The following is a 22,463-nucleotide window of genomic DNA, read 5'->3' on the forward strand; positions in this document are numbered from 1 at the left end:
ATCTGGAGGAAGAGGATAAGTGTGTTTCGTGGGGGAGAGTAGAAAAGAAGGGGAACACAGTTAGAACTCCCTAGTGTCTGGAAAACAGTTCCCTTTAAGAAAAAGAAAGCAAGCCCTGATTTGTGTGCCTGCCGGTTGCCATGGTGTAAATACTCCCACCGTGGGCAATTTCAAGCTGCAAATGGTTTAATAACTGGCTTACAAAATTCCTGAATATTTAACCGTCAGCTTCAACGAGCTGGTGCGAGGCAGCTGCAACATGCACTCTGGACAATGCGACTAACCATGTATAGGTCCAGATGGTTGCCCGTCTACACAAGCACGCGCTGTTCTGTTCTGTGCTTGTGATGTTTTAATTATTTTGAAGGTTACTCATTAAAAACTGGCAGAATATCCATAAAGCTCAGGAAGAGTGCATCTCAAAAGTACATCCTTGCCTAAAAGCCACCAGAAAGCAGAGGGCAGAAAACCGTTTGATCAGTCTAAATTTAAATTTAAAAATCATCACATAGCTGAATTCTTGGGACTATATTAAATTTTCTGATGACTCTTTCCTCTTTGAGTTTTTAAAGAGTGAAAGAAAAAAATCACCCATGATTTTTCTGGAACAATTACAAAACTTTAAAAACCAAGGGCATGTTCTTAGCAAAAATTTAATGCATTTCCAAAGTGGGTAAGAAATGGAAGAGAACATACCTATTCATCTCTTACTCTGTATGGTTCAGCTAATCACACTATCGGAATCAGGGCTCCTCAGACTCAAAGTGCTGCAGAAAGTGCAAAGGTTTCTTCGCGCACAGAGAGGTCAACCCCGCGGAGTGGAGTGCCAGGGAGACGGAGCACCCAGGGAGAGAGCAGCCTGTGCTCCCAAAAGGAACAGGAGAAAGGAGTGGGGGGCATCACCTCCCAGCAGGTCCCTGCCTGTGCCCTGCCTACACAGTCACCATGATCTGATCCAGAGGCTTCCGTGCGAGGTCAGGCACCGTGGCCTCTTTGCTGGGGTACCCCACAGGGAGCAGTACCAGCAGCTTTTCATTTGCGGGGCGGTTCAGGAGCACCCTCAGACGGGGGCCACAGTTGAGAGGAGTGGTCGTGACAGTCACCAGTCCCGCGTTCTGTAACAGGAGAGGAAAAGAAATCATTTTCAAGTCAGCACGCAAAACCCCAGCTCTGCTTCTAGCCTGGGCATGTTCTACTCCCTACAGGATTTGCTTGTCCCATCATTTCCCTGAAGTTGGGCGGCAAAGAGACGACCAGCTTGGGCCATGGTGTATTGAATCGTACCTGCCCTCCTGGACCTCCCCAGACCCCACTTTCTCTTAACCAAACAGTGGGAAGCTTCTCAGAGAAGAAAACACCAGTCACTTTTCACTGATGCTTAAGAAATGGGAATGGTTATTTCATGGAAAGAAATGTGGGGAATCCAACTACACCAAAGGAATGGAAAAACAAAGGGCAGTTCCTGTGGTTATATAACCAACCGTGGCAGCAGAGCGCCATCCCCAGCTGAAAATACCTATGTCCAGTGATGGAGGACCTAGTGGCCAAGGGGTATGTAAGAGGTAGAGGAAATACTCCACCAACCTCTTCCCAGACCCCTCGAATAATAAACATCCAATAAAAATCACGTGTAGCTTCAAGACGCTTTCCCAGTTGGCCCTCTCTATGCCCCCCTGCTTTTCCCGTCAGATGCTCATTGCTAAGCCTGGACCAGAAGGAGGTTCTGGAACTGCCTTTGGGGGTCGAGCACACCTCCAGTCTCTGTGCAATCTGCCCAGACAAGGGCTTCCAGAAGATTCCTTCCTCCTTCACAAATCAAGACCTACACTCAGACTTATGCCTTACAGAAAGCTAGAGGGCAGCAAACTCCACAGTAAAGTGTGAGAAGTTGCTGATTGGAATGCACAGAAACCACAGGTGAAGGGAACCCACGCCAAGCCTAAACTGCCTCGTCAGGGACCCTATCTAGGACGGGGGCGGTGCCCTGCGGTCTGACGTTGCACAGCAATTCCTTTATCTGTTACAGAGTCGGGAGGTAAATAGGATGCCAGCTCCTTTGGAACTGTTTTTCAAGTCATCTAAACACACATTCCCCTTTTATGTCACAATGACTCTTTTGCAAGTTTTCAGCAAACACATTTTTCTTCGAGATAACGAAGAAGCACATAGTGTTTTGGAATCTACTGTCCCTTGAAAGTAGGCTCATTCGCTCTTATAATCCTGTTTGTTTTATTTATTTCACGTGTTTACTGTCACTCTCCACCCTCTCCCAGGACCGCAGTCCCCACCAGAACGTACAGTTCACGAGGTGACTATTCCTGGTGACTCCTGGGATCTGCCACATAGAAGGAGTTCAGAAAATATCTGCTGAGTGAATGACTTGAACCATGTGAAAGGCAGATCTCAATCCTGCTCTGTTTCACGCTTAGCATGGCTGTAGCTACTATGGAATTGTTTAAGCACGTGGACATCTTTCTAATGCAATATGATGTAAACTCAACTTCTGAGGACAGGAGCTCTATGATAGAGTTCCCCTTATAGCTATTGAATCATCCCACTGGCTCAGACAACGCAGCTGAGAAGCCGTGCCCTGGAGCTTTCAGGCTCTGAAGCTCTTCATGGGTGTTTACTAAAGCCCTTGAAAGCTTCATGTCGTTACAGATGAAGGCAAACACAGCGACCGTTTTTTGACCCTTAAATAATGTTAGAAGTAAATTTCCAGGAAGGATGCCAGCTTGTTTGAAGCACCAATCCAGGTTTCCAGAGGCAGTTTTTACATCAGAATTCCCTTACTGAGGAATTCCTGTCCCTGAACTAGAAACTCAGCTGAAATTTGCAATGAAACCACAGTTGGCCCCCAAGTATTAAGTCTGTCTCTTGGGCCCAGTGGGAGGGTGACATACCTGCAGGGCAGCTAGGAGGATGCCACAAGCGATGGAAACACTGATCTCATTGTAGTAGTGGGTCTTTTTCTTGCCATTTGCAGCAAAACCGTGTACTTGTTTGAAAATGAGAATCAAAACAGGGGCTGTGTCCAAGTACTCCTTAATCCAGTTGGTCCTAAAGGGGAAAAAAAAAGATATTCAGAAGAATATTTTCTCTTGATGGTTTTTTTGTTCCCTGTTTACCACCTTATATGCATTAAAAATAGAAACATTTACTTGCCTTTCATGTTTAAATTGAAAAAGAGTGGGATTTTTGTTCACGTCATGTTTACCTATTTCTATCCAAAGTCAGTAAACAGGTATTAATAAGGGCCTGATATAGCAAGACACGTGAAATGCTGAAAGATACAAAGATAGATCCTATAACCCAGAGGGCAGTAAGCCAAATTTAGCAAACTAAAACCTGGTAAGTGTTATTAAAGAAATATAAGACAAGGGCCTTAGGAGTCCCAAAATAGAATGTTAGTTTTGAATGAGATTGTCAGAATATTTCCAAAGTTTCTCTTGAGGCGGGGCACTGAAGACCAGCTAGACAAGGGGCATTGGGAAGGGCAGCCCAGGGAAGAGATGAGCAAAAGGCAGAGTCGGAAGGAGAATGCTTGGCCGGACAGGGAATTTCAGAAGCCTGGTGGGCTGGAGGATGGTGTGCGTGGTGGGGCACGGGTTGGGAGGCTGGCAGTTTTCATACAGATTTTGCAGGGTCCTGGACTTTGTTCAGTGGGTGATGGAAAGTTATCACAAGCTTCTGAGCAAAAGCATCACACGATCGGATCTGTTTCACAAAGAGGCGGATTGGTGTGGGCAAAGGACCAGCTCAAACGGGACCAGATAGGAGACAATGGCAATGGCCCAGGAGAGCTTGGGGAGTTGTAGAGGCAGGAGCTGACAGATCTGGCACAGGAGCACACAAGGGAGAAGAAAAAGGTGACGGTGAGTTTGAACCGAAATTCCAGGTGGGCAGATGGTAACGTTCTTAGCCAAGTTATGGAGAAAAGGAAGGAAACTTTTGTGGGAGTGGGAGGTAACTCACAGGAGGTATAAATGTTGAGTTTCCATTTTTATTTTCCAGATAAGAGCATATCTTTCTCTATTTCATTACCCTGCCCATACATTTTGGCAAACGCTACACTCTAGCTCAGATATTCAAAGGAAAGATACTCATACAATGCTATATATTGGAATTTTTCCTTAGGGTAAATTATGTCATCAATAAGCAAGAGATAGTCACCACTCATTTCATTCTTAGCCTAGTTATGCTTCCTTGTTTGTTTTTTTAAAATTTTTATTTATTTATTTATTTATTCATTTATGGCTGTGTTGGGTCTTCGTTTCTGTGCGAGGGCTTCCTCTAGTTGCGGCAAGCGGGGGCCACTCCTCATCGCGGTGCGCGGGCCTCTCACTATCATGGTCTCTTACTATCGTGGTCTCTCTTGTTGCGGAGCACAGGCTCCAGACGCACAGGCTCAGTATTTGTGGCTCACGGGCCTAGCTGCTCCGCAGCATGTGGGATCTTCCCAGACCAGGGCTCGAACCCGTGTCCCCTGCGTTAGCAGGCAGATTCTCAACCACTGTGCCACCAGGGAAGCCCCACTTCCTTGTTTTAAAACACATTAAACCCACGTGTGTATTTTCTACAGTTCCTTGTATACTGCTAATTTCTATACATTACATTCTCAAAGCTACTTTACCATACTTCAACCAGCTTATTCACATTTGACCAGTATCAATTCTTTTTCTCTTTACAAAGCAGGAGAATGTTAATAGTTTACAAAAAATTCTGGAGTCATCTAGCTTTGCCGTGTTGGGCAACCCACTCACCTTCTCACAGCTCAGTGTCCTCAAATGTAAAATGTACTATTGTACACTCACCTCAAATGGTTATTGTGACAGTAAAATCAGCCCAAATAGATCAAGTGCTTAGAATAGTACCTAGTACCATGTATGTGTTAGCTAATATTATTATTATTACTACGTATTATTTTACAGTGAATAATTCAAAACAATTTTTAAATATGAGGTGAAGAATAAGTAATTTACTAGGTCAGAGGCAGGTTAGTAATATTTACTAATCTTTGTACTTATTTTGCCTAGGCATACATTGGTAGCTAGTATTTTGGGTTTGTTCAGTTTTACAAGAATGTATCATGACATCATATTACAGCTAATAAAAAGATAGCAACGTGCCGAGGCCTGTTAAGAAAGGACAATTAGGACTTCCCTGGTGGCGCAGTGGTTGAGAATCTGCCTGCCAATGCAGGGGACACGGGTTCGTGCCCTGATCTGGGAAGATCCCACATGCCGCGGAGCAACTAGGCCCGTGAGCCACAATTACTGAGCCTGCGCGTCTGGAGCCTGTGCTCCGCAACAAGAGAGGCCGCGATAGTGAGAGGCCCGCGCACCGCGATGAAGAGTGGCCCCCGCTTGCCACAACTAGAGAAAGCCCTCGCACGGAAATGAAGACCCAAGACAGCCTCGCACAGAAACGAAGACCCAAGACAGCCATAAATAAATAAATAAATAAATAAATAAATAAATAAATAAATAAATAAAAATTAAAAAAAAAAAAAAAGAAAGGACAATTAGCACCTTCCACCTGGGGTGAAGGGTCTCACGCCAGCAGCAGGAGAAGAAGCCTTGACGGGTAGGTTGGACCAGATTGTATATCAAGCCTTTAACGACAGCTATGAGTTTCAGAGTTGACTCAAACTGGCTGTCAGGACATATGTTCATTTGTGATGCAATTTAACAAACAGTTATTTAATTACCTACCATGCATCAGCACTGTGCTAGGTGCTACAATATAAGACTTTTTTAAACTGGAGGTCCCTGGACCCTAGAGACTATATATGTGTGTGTATATATATATATCTGTCTGTGTGTGTGTGCATGCACGCATATTGTCTGCAGAGAAAGTCTATAATGTTAATTGGATTCTCCAGAGTATCTTGGTGTACCACAAAGGTTTCTAAAATATGGCCTATAAAATGAGAAGAAAAGTAGGCCAATAATTAAATAACTATGTGGTAATGGCTGTTTTAAATGCACGGAAGGTGTGTATTAGGTGCTCTGAGCGTAGAGACAAGAGAGCAACTGATGCTGCCTTCTTTGGGGGGTGACGGGGCGGGCAGCGTTTTGCAGGTGCTGCACACACACAGCACAGCATATCTCTAAGAAAAGAGACTCGACTTTACCCATCCGTTTTTTCTCATGAATATGCAATTAGATTTATATATTCATTATTAATATCCTGCACTTATTCCAGAACACAGCCATAAGTTACAACGCCAATAGACATCAATTTCAATAGGGTTTAAATATCTCAGGAGAAAAACTGTCCTCTGGGGCAAATAAATGAGACAAGAGTAGGACTTAGAGGCCATCCTTCTCACCACCCAGCCCTGTCTACCGGAGCAGAAGTCCCACTTTACCCCCACAAGACGGAGATCCCACTGCCTTTTCTCAGGCTTGTGTCACAGTGGGTACTGGATGGCTGGTGCTGGAACTGGCCGCTAAAGGCCCAGAGCTGAGAGCCAGAGGCATGAGTACCTCTACATTCTACGTGCCAAGAACTCGAGCTGGCTTCCCCTCAGGGCCTTCTGAGAGGTCAGGACAAATACCTGTGCCCCATCCCTCCTCATACTCAGCCTGAGAAGGGGTTAGAAGAGAAAGGAGATGCTTCTGTGGGGAGGGCAGTATTTGTAAAGAGGACCCTGTGACCAGCGTTTTAAAATGACAAGGCTGAGTCGGAAAAACTTGGAAGTGACTGTTTTAACTACAAAAATGACTGAGAAATTATGGAATCCATCCTAGATATTGTGTAGGGTGACTGGTCCTCAATGGGAAAAGTGGGATTAACAAGCATAGTTAGTTGTAGTTTCCAGGAAAAAAATGAAACCTCGCACATGTCTACCCGAATACGCTGAAGCCTCACGGTAAATCCACTTACACTGAATTCCAATCTGCTTCTTCCCTGGAGATAAGGAAGCCTGCAAAGTTACTAATGCCTAATGAATATTATACCTGTACTAAATTTGTACTTTTACTAAACATGTACTAAAATGAAAGCCTGCTGAGTGAGATCATGTACAAGACTATTTATAGGAAAATGTAATTTACTTCACTCAAGATCCTCAGAAGTATTTACTAATAATTATTTGGGTCATAGCCTATTTATTTACCAGATTCATATGGCCCTTACTATGTGCCAGCACTGTTCTAAGTGCTTACAAATTCATCTAATTTTCATAATGAAGTCGATACTAGACTTATTCCCATTTTATGGATGAGGAAACTGAGGCACAGATAGGTTAATAAGTGGTAGACCTCATATTTGAACCCAAGCACTCTAGCTTCTAAGGCCCTACTCTTAGCCTCTATCTTATCTAATCCTGATACCAAGTTTTTAACATTATCGTTTTGGGTGAGAAAACAGAAGTGTGATGTTTGATTTTATGTGTCAACTTGACTGGGCCACAGGGCACCCAGATAGCTGGTTAAACATTATTCTGGGTGTGTCTGTGAGGATGTTTCTGGATGAGATTAACATGTGAATTGGCAGACTGAGTAAAACAAATTCCCCTCCTCAACGTAGGTGGGCCTCATCTAAACCGCTGAAGCCCTGAATAGAACAAAACAGGTGGAATAAGGGAGAATTTTCTCCTTCTGCCTGACTGTCTTTGAGCTGGGACATCAGTCTTCTCCTGCCTTTGGACTCAGACTTGGACTGCAACTTACACATTGGTTTTGCTGGTTCCTAGGCCTTTGGTCTCAGACTGGAGCTTGTCCATCAACTCTGCTGGGTCTGCTGGGTCTTGGGACTTCTCAGCCTCCATAATCACTTGAGCCCATTACTTATAATAAATCTCTTTCTCTCTATGTTTCTCTCTATCTCTCTCTGTCTCTGTCTGTCTCTCTCTCTCTCCATTGATTCTGTTTCTCTGGAGAAACCAGACTAGTGCACTTAGAGAGAGTAAGCAAACGCCTAAGGTCTTGCAACTGGAAAACCAGAGCTAAGATGTGAACCCAGATGTGATTCCAGCTGGCATCCCTCACCCCTGCGCAATACGTGTGCTCAAGGCAATTCAGCGGTGAGGCCTGACTTAATTTCCATTATTTCTTCCACAGGTAAAATGAAACTTTTTAACACCTAAAACAAAACCAGGAAACTAAAGTCATAGTTATTTCATTTTAGGAAGCCAAACCAAAGATGCTTAATTCTACCCACTTTTGTACCTCAGTTTCTTCAGGTCTGAAACCCATTGAGGTCCCATCCTCTTCAAGTAGTTTATTTCCTCTTCCTCCTCAATGATCTCCCGAATCTTATGCTTCACGTCCGGGTCCTTCACAACCACAAAGGTCCAGGGCTCTGTGTGGGCCCCACTTGGGGCTGTTCCTATCACCCATTAAATTAAAATCAGAAATTGAAACTGCAAGAAAAATCTGAGACTGTTAATTAAGAATAAATATAACTCACATTTGCTCAAAATGAAGTTAGATCACCTGACACACAAAATGCCTGGCGGTAGCCTCTGGGATGTTGCTGCCAGGCCCGTTTTGTTCAGCATCTCTGTCAGGGTCTCCAAACCAACTAACTGAGATCAAGGCCAGTAGTTCCTAGGCTTTGGGAATTTATCACTGCTTCTCTAATCATGTGAGAGAAAACATCCTTAGGAACTACTCTGTGACCAATAAGGGAACACAGATGGGAAGCTCTGATAGCCAAAATCCTCCAAAATGCTGTTTGTTTCGATATTCTTGAAAAATGATCAAGTCATGAAGTTTATTGGAAATGGCAAAATTTAAATGGTAAAATGGTTTCAAAAGCCCTCTCCAATAGGCAATTGAACTATAAATTGTTTAGTGCCTACATCAAAGTTCTGAGTGTGGCACTGTGGGGTTTGTGGCCCTGTTGTGAACACACGAGAACTCTTGGCCCTGGGCACTCAGACACATAGCACAGTGTCTTCCAGCTCTCACAGGTTTTGGGAAACCTCAGCCCACACTTGGATCTGTCCCAATATCCCAGACAAAGCTTCATAGTGCATCGCGGGACCCAAGGAGCTTAAGTTCCCTTTAAGATTCCAGCCAGAAGCACTTCCCTGGTGGTCCCGTGGGTAAGACTCCGTGCTCCCAATGCACGGGGCCTGGGTTTGATCCCTAGTCGGGGAACTAGATCCGACATGCATTCTGCAACTAAGAGTTCGCATGCCACAACTAAAGATCCCACAGGCCACAACTAAGACCTGGCACAGCCTAAATAAATAAATAAATAAATATTAAAAAAATAAAAAAGATTCCAGCCATGGGCTGGCCCAGCTTCTGATCTGGGTGTCACCCCTCTGTCCTAGAAATGGCTGTTTCTAGAAGTAGACCATGGTGACCCACTGGTGGTATATTTCAGAAGCAAGTATTCCTTTCTTCCTAGTGAGTAGTTCAATGGCACAAACTCTACAGGAGGGGTCTCAGGCCAGCCTTGAGGAGTTTGCCATCCACCAGTCCCCATGGTAGAGAGGGCATGATTGAACTGTGAAATGTAAGTCAAATCTAAACATAAAGCCCAAATTTCTGAACAGAGGGATTCCAGTTCACTTTGTACACATTGTCTGTTCACTAAATATTGGCATCACCAAACATAAGAAATAAATTGCCCCCTAATGTTTTCAATTATGCCAAACTTCTCTGAATGTCATATGCACACACCCACATATTTAGATACAGATCTATACGCAGAAGAAATTTAGTAACTGCTATTAGTTAGATAAAGGACTCACCAATCTAGTGCATTTGTGTTCTTAACTGAAATGAACTGTTTTATTCTTCCTTCCTTTTAATTTGGGCAATGGGTTTATAATAGTCATGCAATAATTTCTGCAAATGAACTTAAATGTGATTTATATAGGAATAAGAATCCAATCAGAGGAGACTCTCAAATAGGGGGCTTTCTCATATCTCCTCCCCCTTTTTCTATAATTCTCATCTATTCCTCTGGGAATAGATATTAATTTACATTGAAAATGCATTTGGGGGACGTCCCTGGTGGTCCAGTGGTTAAGAATCCGCCTTCCAATGCAGGGGACGCAGGTTTGATCCCTGGTCAGGGAACTAAGATCCCATATGCTGTGGGGCAACTAAACCTGCGTGCTGCAACTACTGAGCCCCGGTGTCACAACTGAGCCCGCTCGCGGCAGCAAAATATCCTGCACACCGCAACGAAGATCCCGCAAGCTGCAACTAAGACCCGAAGCAGACAAATAAATAAATAAATAAAAAGCAAAAGAGGGGGAAAAATGTTTGCCTTGCTTTGATTTACTTTGCGAATTCACATGAATAAATTTTGCTAGTTCATTAGAATACAGTACTAGAGCATCATGGTGTGTAATATAAGAAATTCAGTTCCCAAAAGAGAAATGTATAAATGTGAGTAAGTGAGTGTGTGTGTGTGTGTGTGTGTGTGTGTGTGTTTTAAGGGGAGGTGAAAGTAAGGATGTTTCTTTTCCGATGTATAATAATGTGTTCAGAAATTTTCATTCTTCATAAATTTTATAATGTTGAATAATTTCAGAAGTTTTGAACTGTTGTCACATCTGCTCCCGAGAAGTTTGTAATAGTTAAAAGTTTGTAGAAAGTGGAAATCATCTTGTGCCTGGCAGTCAGTCAACACCTGGGTAAGACTTTACAGGTAAACCTATCACTCCAGGCTTTATTCACTGTGTTTGAACTTCAACATTGCTTCACTATTGTCATTTGTAGCGGATGTTCTCAAAGACCCACTGTGCACTTACAGACCTGCTGCTTTGATGACATTATCAATCACTTCCACTGGGACTTGCTCATTACTTATGAATCTAACAGACCGTCTCTTATTGAGAAGTTCATAAAATTCCTGGGATCTCTTAAGCATTTCCTTCTCAGGATACCGGGTGTGGGAGAATGGGATGTGTTCCACCTCTTCCTCTGACACTTGCCATTCGTCAGCGTCTGCCAGTAAGAACAAGGAAGATAGCAAATTAGAGGATCTCTCTTGGTCATGAAGGGGAGTGCAATATGCCCCTCCCCCCAAATATGTCTCTTTAGCATAAGAATTATTTTGAGTTGAATATTTTTAGGAAACGCAGACACAGGAGAAGTTCTGAAGACCCGAGTAGAAGTCACCCTTTTGTAAGAGACATTTGCATTTATAAAGGAAATCTCTATTTGGAAGTGTTTCCCCCTCTGTACCAGGAAGAGAAGGATGATTCTAAATCACAAGAAACTCGTGTCAACAGAGAAGGTGTGGACTTAAATCTCTGTAACAATCTTACCCTTGTTTAGTCTGCTTTTCCTGATAACCTCCCATAACTGGCTCTCCCCAGTCCCCAACACCTTTCTTTTGTCTTTATCTGAAGATGGTATTTAAGGTGGTGGCTAAGGCTATTTGGAGGAGTTACTCAGTTTTCCTGGGTCTCTCCCATGTACACAAGAGATATACATGTTATTAAATTTCTGTTTGTTTTTCTCTTGTTAATCTGTTTTTATTATGGGGGAGTGGTGTCTCAGCCAGAGAAAATTATTTTTACTCCCTTATAGTCATAAGGTGGTCACTGGGGAGAAGGAAGTAAACTTCTCAAGATATCTGTAAGGTTATGAGCTCAAAAACATCAAGAAAAAATGAGAAAAATAGGTCTACACAATCCTTAAACTCTGATCTTGACTGTCCTTCAAAGCCCAGACTGGTTATAAATCAAGAAAAAGAAAACTTTTACATACATAAAGATGAAAAATGCAAATTTCTGTTAATGGTGAACTAACTTATTTGAAACAATCTCCATTGGCTGAAAACCACTAAGATCTTTTTTTTTTTTTTTTGGCCAGATCTTAGTTCCCTGAACTCGTGCCCCCTGCAGTGGAAACATGGAGTCTTAACCACTGGACCACCAGGGAAGTCCCCTGAAAACCACTAAGATCTTGAAGTAAATAATTTTTTATAAAGCCCTGTTAAAATCATTGAGTTACTGACAGCATAGTAAGAAATTCCCAGGCCAAAAGTGAAGGGAAAATATGATCCTGCAGAGGTAAATAAGCACAGAAGCTGCATTTGCCCTGATAACATCTGCCAATCCCAATATATTTGAATTTTTATTTTTATATTTTCAGGGATCAAGAGGGACAGAAATCAAAGCCCAGGCCCATATACGATGGGAAGTCTAAAAAGCTGGGACCCCAAGACTACATCCTTAGAAAAACTAAGAATCATAAATAAATCAGGGACTTTCCTGGTGGTCCAGTGGTTAAGACTGCACTTCCATTGCAGGGGGCATGGGTTCCATCTCTGGTCAGGGAACTAAGATCACGCATGCCACATGGCACGGCCATAAATATAAATCAGCCCCCAAGAGGTTATAACATTTTGATGGGTCCTGCCTCAAACTTGAATTTGGAATAGTGTGGTCCTGCCTGAAAATACCCCCATTACCCAGCAGAAGCAAATGCCAACATATAAATAATTTTAAGTACAATTATCAGCAACCCACAAAAGACAACCAGACATACAAAAAAAAATATCTTGAGCAAGAAACAGCAGAATAGGCTTTTAAAAATAGAGTCAGACACCAAATTCTCCAAATATTAGAATTATCAGACTCAAAAGATAAAACAACTATGATTACTAGGTTTAGAGGGAGAAAAAAAAAAGACAAATGTATATAAATCTGTAGGGTACAGGAAAAGATGAAAAGTGACATAGAAAATATTTTAAAATAGAACTTTTAGAACTGAAAAATAAAATAATAGCATTAAGAACTTGGTGGGTGGGTTTAATAGCAGGTTAGACATACCTAAAGAAAGAATTAATGAACTGAAGACAACTCAGAAGAAAATATCTAGAACAGAGCAAGGAAAGACCAAAAGATAGAAAACATAAAAGAAAGATCAAGAAAAAATAAAACAGAGCGAGAATGTTCTAATATACGTGATGATAGTGACAGCAGGAGATGGGAAAGAGGATGTGGCAGAGACCATATTTGAAAGAGAATATGTGATATGAAAACCTGATGAAAAATGCCAGATCTACAGATTCAAGAGGCCCAGTAAATCCCAAGCAGTATAACAGAAAAGAAGCCCACACCTTTTATAATCAAATATAAAATCTTAAAATCAGCCAGAGGAAAAAAAAGATTCCCTTAGGAAGAGGCCCAGATGGCTTCATGAGGGAGTTCTACCACACACTCACAGAACAATTATTGCTAAGTTTTCTCCAACTCTTCCCAAGAATAGAAATAGAGGAAACATTCCCCACCAGCTCATTCTATAAGACTAGCGCACACTTGCTACCAAGCCTGACTAGGACATTAAAAGAAAGAAAAGCTACAGGCTCAACTTTCTCATAAATATAGATGCAAAAAGTCCTAACCAAAATATTAGTAAACAGAATTCGACAATATATAAAAAAACAATACACTTTGGCCAAGTTGGGATTACCCCAGGAATGCAAGGTTAACCTAACTTTAGAAAACAATGTTGTTTGTTACATTCACAAGCTAATAATCACTGTAATGCAGAAAAGGTGTCTGATAAAATTTGGCATTCATCTCTTAGTAAATTGGGGTAGAAAGGAACTTTCTTAACCTGATAAAGTCTAACTATGGGGGAAAACACCAAAACAACCCAGAACCAACTACATAGTTAGTGGTGAAACATTGAAACTCTTCCATCAGATATTGAAAATTAATGAATATTGCCTGTTCTCACCACAGTTCTAATTATGAAAGACTAACTTTTGAAGCTCTTAGAAAAGAATATAGGAGACTATATTCATGACCCTGTAGAGAAGAAGGATTTCTTAAACAAGATACAAAAATATTAACCATAAGAAAAAAATCTGTTCAATTTACCTACAGCAAATTTATCTTTACACCTGCCTGCTTCTGCCACTTCTGCTTTCCCCCATTTCCTTCCTGTTCAGAGAGCTGTGGAAACCGATTATCTGTAGCTCAAGATCTCGCAGAAGATGAAGATGCAATGGAGGATTCAATAGGTGAAACTGAAACTCTACCTCTGAATATGTGCGTTTCTTCATTCCTTTCAAACCCATGAGTAGACAATACTTTTGATCTGAACTACAAAGATTTAAATGTGGACTACAAAGATTTCAACTGAAAGAAATTCGAAGATGCTGTATTCAAAAAGTTAAAAAGTGTTAAAAATAGGAATGCTTTGAATGGAGTATATATATATATACACATATATTGTGTGCATGTATATGCCTTACCTGAATTATTATTGTACTACCTAAACAGTGTCTTTAGAAAACTGAATATAATGCTATCATATATCTTCATCATTCACAACCACCCAAAAGCCAATGAATATTTGCCTGATATAATGTATATCCCATGCCCTCAATTGTGTGATAGAAAATAATTAGTTGTTACTTCCTTCTTTGAGTAGCTACAAATCCACTTTGATGCCATAGATTAACTGATGTTTTGGTTATGATTCTGATTCTTGTGACATTTACTAAAGGATTTTCACTTCCAGTAATGGTTATTTACATAATTTACACCAAACCTCCAAAGTAAAGAAAGCTAAAATGCTTAGTAAAATACATTTAGAACATTTTCTTCTAAGTACTGAAGAACTAATCTGTGACTGTAGAACATCACAGTCAAAATCTGGGTGAAGGTTAGTACCCACAGAGGTAGACCAGCACTCAAATGTCCAGAGAATATTTTCCAATTACCTAGAAACCGCCTTGAGGCTGAGCTGAGATAAAAGGATGATGACCAAAGTCAAACCCCCAGGGCCATCCAGGGCTTGAAGATTTATGTTTCAATAGTAAGAGTAAAATGTAAATAATCCAGCCCTGGTGCCTTAGAGCCTAAGGTAATATCCTGTGAGTGATCCAGGGAACCGCAAGCCTTGACCTCAGATTAAAGTTGCCCCAGAGTGTTAGAATGTTGCTCTTCTGGTAGGTGCAAATGTGTAGTCCCTGGAATAAGTAACAGTATCCTAGACCTCAAAAAAATTTTATATGTAATTTTCCAAAAGAATTACCAGCATAAGGGCTTCCCTGGTGGTGCAGTGGTTGAGAGTCTGCCTGCCAATGTAGGGGACACGGGTTCGAGCCCTGGTCTGGGAAGATCCCACATGCCGCAGAGCAACTAGGCCCATGAGCCACAACTACTGAGCCTGGGCATCTGGAGCCTGTGCTCCGCAACAAGAGAGGTCGTGATAGTGAGAGGCCTGTGCACCGCGATGAAGAGTGGTCCCCGCTTGCCGCAACTGGAGAAAGCCCTTGCACAGAAACGAAGACCCGACACAGCCAAAAATAAATAAATAATAATTAAGAAAGAATTTTTTTAAAAAAAATTAAAAATACAGTTTAAAAAAATAAAAAGAATGACCAGAAAAGAAGTAATTCCCATAAAATTCAAAATAATAGTTACTTCTACAGGGTATGGAAGAGGTTGTTACTGGGAAGGAACATATAGGGGTTTATGGAGTACTGGAAATTTATATTTCTTGATCTAAGTGATTACTATATGGATTTTTGCTTTAAAATTATTTGTTAAGCCATTCATCTATCTTTTATACGCTTTTCTAGTAAGCATATTACATTTCACAATTAAGGATTTTTTTGTGGGGTTGTTTTTTTTTTTAATGAGAAGGCCATAGAAACGAATTACCAAAAACACCCACAAGGGTAGATCAACTGACTACAACTGTTATATTGATATAAGAACATCTGAAAAAAAAAAAAGAAAAGACACCTGACACTTTCTTAAGTGAGATAAGAGGATGACAGATGACCCATCTGGGAAAGGTGGGACAAAAGTAGAAATAGCAATGAATGGGCACAATTAACTTCTCCTGACCACGCAGCAATCCTTCATGGAGCCAGAACTATAGCCTAGGTTTCTTAACTCCTTAATCAGTGGTTTTTCCCCCAATACAGTAATCCATAATCCTCCCTTATCAGAGGTTTTGCTTTCTGAGGTTTCGGTGTCCCATGGCCAGCTGTGTTCTGAATATATGAAATGGGAAATTCAAGAAAAAAACAATTCATAAGTTTAAAATTGTGCACCATTCTGAGTAAGATGATGAAATCTCATGCCTGTCCTGCTCCATCCCCCCACCCACGTGAATCAACCCTTTGTCCATGTATCCAACCCAATTAGTCACTTAGTAGCCTCTCCGTTGACTGTCAGGATACTGCTTGTGTTCAAGTAACCCTGATTTTACTTAATAATGACCCCAAAGCACATGAGTAGTGATGCTGGCAATTTGGATATTGTCTTACTGTGTCTGATTTAAATTAAAGTTTATCATAGGTACATATGTACAGGAAAAAACTTAGGGTTTCAGGCATACACTTGGGGTCTTGGAACGTATTCCCTGAGGATAAGGGAGGACAGCAGTAAATGTCCAGAAGGCGAGATGTCACTTTGGGAGACCTCAGATAAATATGAGAATGACAATAGGAACAGAGGGAAGAGAGTAAGAAGAGCCAGGGCCTGGCCCTGAGGGTCTGCGACTTTCCTGATGGAATTCAGGTAGAAGAGTGACCTTCTCCCCCAGCAGCACCCCCACACTTCACTCCTGGGTGTATGAAGCCAGGGAACAGAAGGCCAGAGGGAACGCTCGTGAAAAGGGGACTTCAGAGAGACTGAGAACCCAACTACAGCACCAACAGGGACCACGGTTAGCTCACAGCTAGTACTGAGAAACTTCTTTTTTTATGCTTTACGAGCCGGGGCAGTGGGGACCCACACTGTATACATTTTTTTTAAACTTTTTATTTTATATTGGAGTACAGCCAATTAACAATGTTGTGCTAGTTCCAGGTGCACAGCAAAGTGACTCAGCCATACACACGTGTATCCACCCCCACTTCAAATTCTCTTCCCATCCAGGTTGCCAGGTAACGTTGAGCAGAGCTCCCCCTGCCACACAGCACGTCCCTGCTGGCTTGAGGAAGTAAGTGTGACGGGAGAGTGGCAACTAACACCTATCAGCTTTCTAGCAATCCACCCTGAACCGAACCCAGATGGCATCAGTGTCAACCCTGAACCTTAGCAAATGTGTCAGCAAAGACTTCAACACCAGTGGTACTCCCACACCATTTGTCACGAAGTCCGGCAACCTCCGCAGTCAGTAAGTGGAAAATGAGCCAACGCATGCAAGGTCTCTCTAACTTCAGCATTTGTGTAAACTAAAGGCAGCCGATGGGCATGACTTGGCAGTTTCTGCAGCAGCTAGAGTCCAGGGTAGGCGCTCCTAGCTAGCGGAATGAAGGAGCTGCTGCCTGAGCTTTATCAGCACAGCCTTATCTCTGAGCACAGCAGACAAATGGTCCCAACCACCACTGGGTTGGATTGTCCAGAAGGGCCATCCAAGCAGAGCACAGGGGCGCTGCTCTTCCTGGAGCCTCTCCCAGAAAGTCTACACTTGGCCTGGGGAAAGGGGACAGGCTGAGCCCGCTGGGAAAGAAGCTCCAAGGGATCTCAGGGCAGTGAACCGAGAAAAAAAGCACAGCTCTCTCCTTCCTCTTGAACTCCTGACTGCCCCCGAGGCATAAACTCTCACCAGAGGAAAGAGAACAGCCTCTGTTCCGCAGCTGTCCCGCCTCCACCCCAGACCAGCTAAGCCACTCTGGGGGATTCATTCAAGCTGTGGAGCCCACATATTCTAAAATAAACGCACGCTACTGTGGTCTGCTTTTAATATAAGTCCTGTGCTACCACACATGGGGTTTGCTATTGACACCAAGACCAACACACCTTTTATCATTGCTTGAATGCCAAGGAATCCTAAATTGCTCCATAATTAGGTTTAATGACCAAGTAATTCTAGGCCACTTCTATCCTTTAATGTTTAACTTAGAGGCATTTTTCTGGCTGCGTCTCTACGTGAATTGCTTTTGTGTTTTTGCGGTTCTACTTCTACAGAATCTTTGCAAATGGGCCAAATGTTTTCCAGCTATGAAACTACAAGGCCAATTTGTGTCATGTCATCCTTGTTCCCTCCCTGCAATTTTTGGGGAGGCTTGAGCACCAGTATTAATAAGGCTCAGGGTGACACGGCTCTCACAGTAGACAGATTCTGAAGGTGGCAATGAGAGCAGCTTCAAGGCTCAACACCGGCTCAGAGAACTCCTTCCCACCGTCTCCGCCATCGCTCTGCTTCCTACGTGGGCCTCTCAGCCATTCGACTCCCTGACTGTAATATAGACTCACTACCTCACTAGCAGCAGCAGGGGTGGTTGGGGGCTGGGGAGTCTGCAGATGTCCAGATGGAAAGGCCTTGAAGAGAGCAACGCTATCCCAGGTGAAGTTGACAGAACTTGTTTTCTGAGCCCCTTTACCTCTCGTGGTGTCCCCGGTGTCCCCAGTGTTCTGTGCTGAGCTTCACTTTCCCCAGCAGAACCCACCCAGACTTGATCCCAAGGACAACGTCTCCATTCACATCTTTTCCTTTCCCTAATCTTCTCTCATCTGAATCTGTTACCTGTCCTTTGTCCTAGAACCATAATGTCTTACAGGAGCCCTGGTAGACCAGCCTTTTAAAATTAGCCATGCAGAAGTATGCACACGTAGGTGTGCCAAAGAATGATGAAATGCAAAGATGAAGCTGAATTTTTTGCTTCCTCGGGCAAAGGAAAACTATGCTGGTCATGAGTGCTGCCCTACATAGTGTTTTTGTCAGCGGTGTGCTGGTAAACCAGCTCTCTGAGAAGAGGGAAAAAAGAGCCCTGGTTTATAGCACTTGCCAATTCCCATAGAGTAAACCCTCCCATCATGGCCCGATCTCAAGCTATTGGCAGTTGAACAAATGGCCCACAAATTTCCTGAACATTGATCAGTTGGCTCTCGCTAGCCCCATAGGCTAGCTCTTGCACACCACTTGGTTGGGAAGCATGGAGTTCAGGCATTGGTGGACTTCCAGGCATGTAAGAGGGTTGATATCATCTGCAGAAGCAGGGTTACTTGGTTGAGACTGTTGTTGATTGGTTGGCCCTCAGAGGGGCTGGTACTAGAGTGAATCCATCTCTAATTGGTTGACTTGTTAAGCTTTTACTGAGATGTGTTGTCATTGATCCAATGAACAGGTTTGAAACAGCTGCCTATGGGTACATGAAAATCTGTCCTTTCCCAAGTCCGAGGGAACATTTTTATTCTCAGGTGTTGCCCACACCAGATAAAAATTTTAACAAAGGCTTTTTTAGTGGTCACTGGGACAATCAAAATTTCAGTTAGAATAATAGCTTCTGGATGGCTAGTGAAGCTGAGTGAAGAAAATCCCCACTAACATTAAAATGGACACATCTTAATAAGATGTGTTTCCTATATCTTTTTTTCCTATTTCCAGTCCCATGAGCTTTCATGAATCTGGGCCTGACTGGAGAATTTTTGTTCAGTATTTCCCATTCATTTTAGGGAAACAATCTGAGGTTTCCACTTTGAGATTAAATACCAGTCATTTCTCCTCCTCAGACCTCTGCTACAGATAAACAGGGAACTGAAATGCGTTAACAGGATGCCACGTGTGACTGGTCCCCAGAGGAAGTCTGTGTCTGACTTCTAATCCGCATGTCTTCTCTGTACCCCCGACCCTTCCCCACCCCCGTCCCCCCACACATGATGATTCCTTGATCTATGAATGTCGAATAGGAATTCTTTGTGAATCAGAGCTGGCTGAGGCTAGATTGGTACCCATATATTCCTTAACTCACACTAGAATGGCCCATAATACTTATTTTACTGTTTTGTCCCTGATTGTTAATTTTCAAAATGGTTTGAATCTGGTATCTATTTGCTGTTATCAAAACCATCTCATGTTTCCTTGGTAATGGAATCCCTTCTCTTCTCCAATTATACCTCCAATTATACATCCTCTCTTAGACTGTGTCCACCCACCCAATAGTTAAGAGCAGGGACTTGGGTGGCAGAGGAGACTGAGTTTAAACATTAATCCTTACCTACCACCTGTGTGCCTGTGTGACCTCAGTAAGTATCACTTATGTAAACAACAAAAATCCCAACAAGAGACTGTGAACTCTGCACTCGGGGAAGATTTGCTCATGGCTGCCGAGCCACCACTATGTGTTCAGTTCCTTTCTCTGTGTGAGGAAGAGAGAGTGGGGAGGCAGAGGATTAAAAGTGAATCATTAGGTGGAGAAGCAGAACGGGGCCATACAGCTTTGCTCTCTGTTCCCAACCTTCAGGCCCAGCCCCAGGTCCCTGGTTCCCCACCAGCCTTATCAACCCCTCTGTATCCCTCAAGCTCTTGGGTCTTCAAATCCAGTGGCCTTTCCTCGATACACACTACCTCTGATCTCTCAGGGAATGTTTAACCCTGCTGGCTATCTCCTGCCCCCTCTGTTCTGGGTCATTCTTTTGGAAAAGCAGCCTAACAAATTGCCTGTAGGCCTGGACTCTGGAGGCAGCCTGCCTGGGTCCTGACTCTACCACTAATTGCTTGGGCAGGTGACTTAGCCGATTTGAGCCTCAGTTTCCTTATCTGTAATACAGATATGATAATAGTGCCTGCCTCACTGTGAAGACTAAATGATGCACCATATGTAAAAGTGACATGGGATACCGGAAGTGCTATGTGAGGGCTTGTTATTACTACCCTGGCCCTCCTTTCCCACACCTTCTTTTCTGAGTCCATTCCTCCTGGCAGTTCCTCTTATCTGAAGGTGCCCCCCCACCCCACCCCCCCGCCAAGTTCTAACCTCAGCCTTCTCTCTAGCAATACCCCCCAGTGAATTCATTAGTGTTCCAAGTTCCAAGCATCACCCCTATGCTGGTGACTCTCCAATCAGTGTCTGTGACCTGGATCCCTCACCTAGAAACCTCCCTGCCTTTCTGCTTCAATGGGTCACTATCCTCTCAAATCTAACACGTCCTGCACTACATTCAACAGCTTCCCCTTTAGACCGGATCCTCTTCCCTCACCCATTTATGACAGCTATTATTCTGATTCCTCCAGTCTCCAAATCGTGCCCTCTTCTTCCTCTGTTGATATCTAATTTATTACTAGACCCTACTGCTCTTCCTTGACCGTCCCTCTAATTCACCCCTTCCTCTGCATCGCACTGTCACCACCGCCCAGCCCATCATTACTGGCACAGATCCTTACTCAGCTTCACAGTGGGTCTCGTGCTCATTCAACGGAAGTGCTTCTCAACTGGCATAATTGGCATTCGGGGTTGATGGGGGAGAGTAAGAGGCTGCCCTGCTAGGAGGCTGCCTGGATTTGGATCCTCCTGGGCAGTACATTTAGCACTGCTGGCTCCCAGCACTGAGTGCCAGCTCTATACCCCACCCCCCAATCCTGAGGTTAGGACAACTCAGAACACACACACACACACACACACACACACACACACACACACGTCCAGGTGGCCTCTGTTGGAGGGAGGGAGGGAGGGTGGAGGCATTACTACCCCAGCTGAGAGTCACTGAGCCTCTTCCAAGTCGAATCCATCCCACAAAACCACCTCAGACAAACCTCAAACACAGATTACTCAAAGCTCCTCCAGAACGTCTCCCTTCCTGCCTGCCTCCTTCATCACCTCTTCTTTCTCAGGTCAACCATGCCCCGGCCCGCCCTCAGCACCCCACTTCATTTTCACCCCTCCCCTGGTCAGTACAGTCCTTCCATCTTTCCCTGGGGTTCCGGACTCAGGCTCTTTCTGTTCCTCTTCGCCTCCTAACCTTTGTATTCATATCCTAGTAATCCCCCAGGCCTGCTTCAGCCTTTTTCTAGCTGCCCCACCAAACCCCCAAGCCTTCTCAAAACACCTTACAATCAGTTCCACCCAGTTCGTCTCTGTTTTACTCTCTATCGTTTGCCTGTTTATTGCCTTGTCTACTGAATTGGACACTCAGATTGGAGGACAGCAGCCACTCTTATCTGTGACCCACAGGGCTGGTGCAATGAAGGGTAGCGAGCCCCTAGGTAGATGCCCCTTTTTTATTCCAAAGTTCTTGATCAAAACCTGACCACTTAACCCGCAGCCACCCCAGCCTGTGATGTGCCCCTTCAGAAAGATTTTAGCAGCCTCAGAGGACTGGAGCCAAGGAAAATGTCACCCCCTCAACAGCTTTTTACTGAGGACCCACAAATAAAGGGAGCTTGGTGCCAGCAGGTGACAAGCTGACCACCAGAGAGAAATGATGTCTCTGTCACACACTGATTTGTTTGCATGACAGAGGTTGATGATGAAACTGACCTGCCTATGTTTCTTCCTCTCCATAAGCCCCACCATCCACTTGCCCTCATCCTAAAAATACAGAAGTTGAAAACCAAGCAACATGGCCAGTGTCTTTACCTTCTTCCACCTGGTGGACTTCAGTGCTGTCTTTCAAGTCTTCACCCACCCAGGGGCGAGCCTCGGCCCTGGCTCTAGGCTCCCCCTTCCTTCTCTGGGTGCCTCCATCAGCACTTTTAAAGATCCACACCATCAAAAGGCAGACAACTCCTACCAAGACTGAAGTCAGAAGAAACATGGTGGTGAGGCTGATTCTGAATGGG

General features: G+C 43.5%; 1 protein-coding gene across 1 annotated transcript; it reads right to left on the bottom strand.

Moving 5' to 3' along the window:
* Positions 1-871: 871 nt before the first annotated feature.
* Positions 872-22,438, bottom strand: IYD (iodotyrosine deiodinase). The gene is made up of 5 exons (XM_059941894.1): positions 22,261-22,438; positions 10,731-10,922; positions 8,178-8,337; positions 2,904-3,060; positions 872-1,115 (listed from the first exon to the last, which is right to left on the bottom strand). Exons 1-5 carry the CDS (start codon positions 22,436-22,438, stop codon positions 933-935), a joined length of 870 nt encoding a protein of 289 aa, XP_059797877.1. The 3' UTR covers positions 872-932.
* Positions 22,439-22,463: the final 25 nt, after the last annotated feature.

The sequence above is a fragment of the Balaenoptera ricei genome, chromosome 12 (genome assembly GCF_028023285.1).
Source record: "Balaenoptera ricei isolate mBalRic1 chromosome 12, mBalRic1.hap2, whole genome shotgun sequence".
NCBI lineage: Eukaryota > Metazoa > Chordata > Mammalia > Artiodactyla > Balaenopteridae > Balaenoptera > Balaenoptera ricei.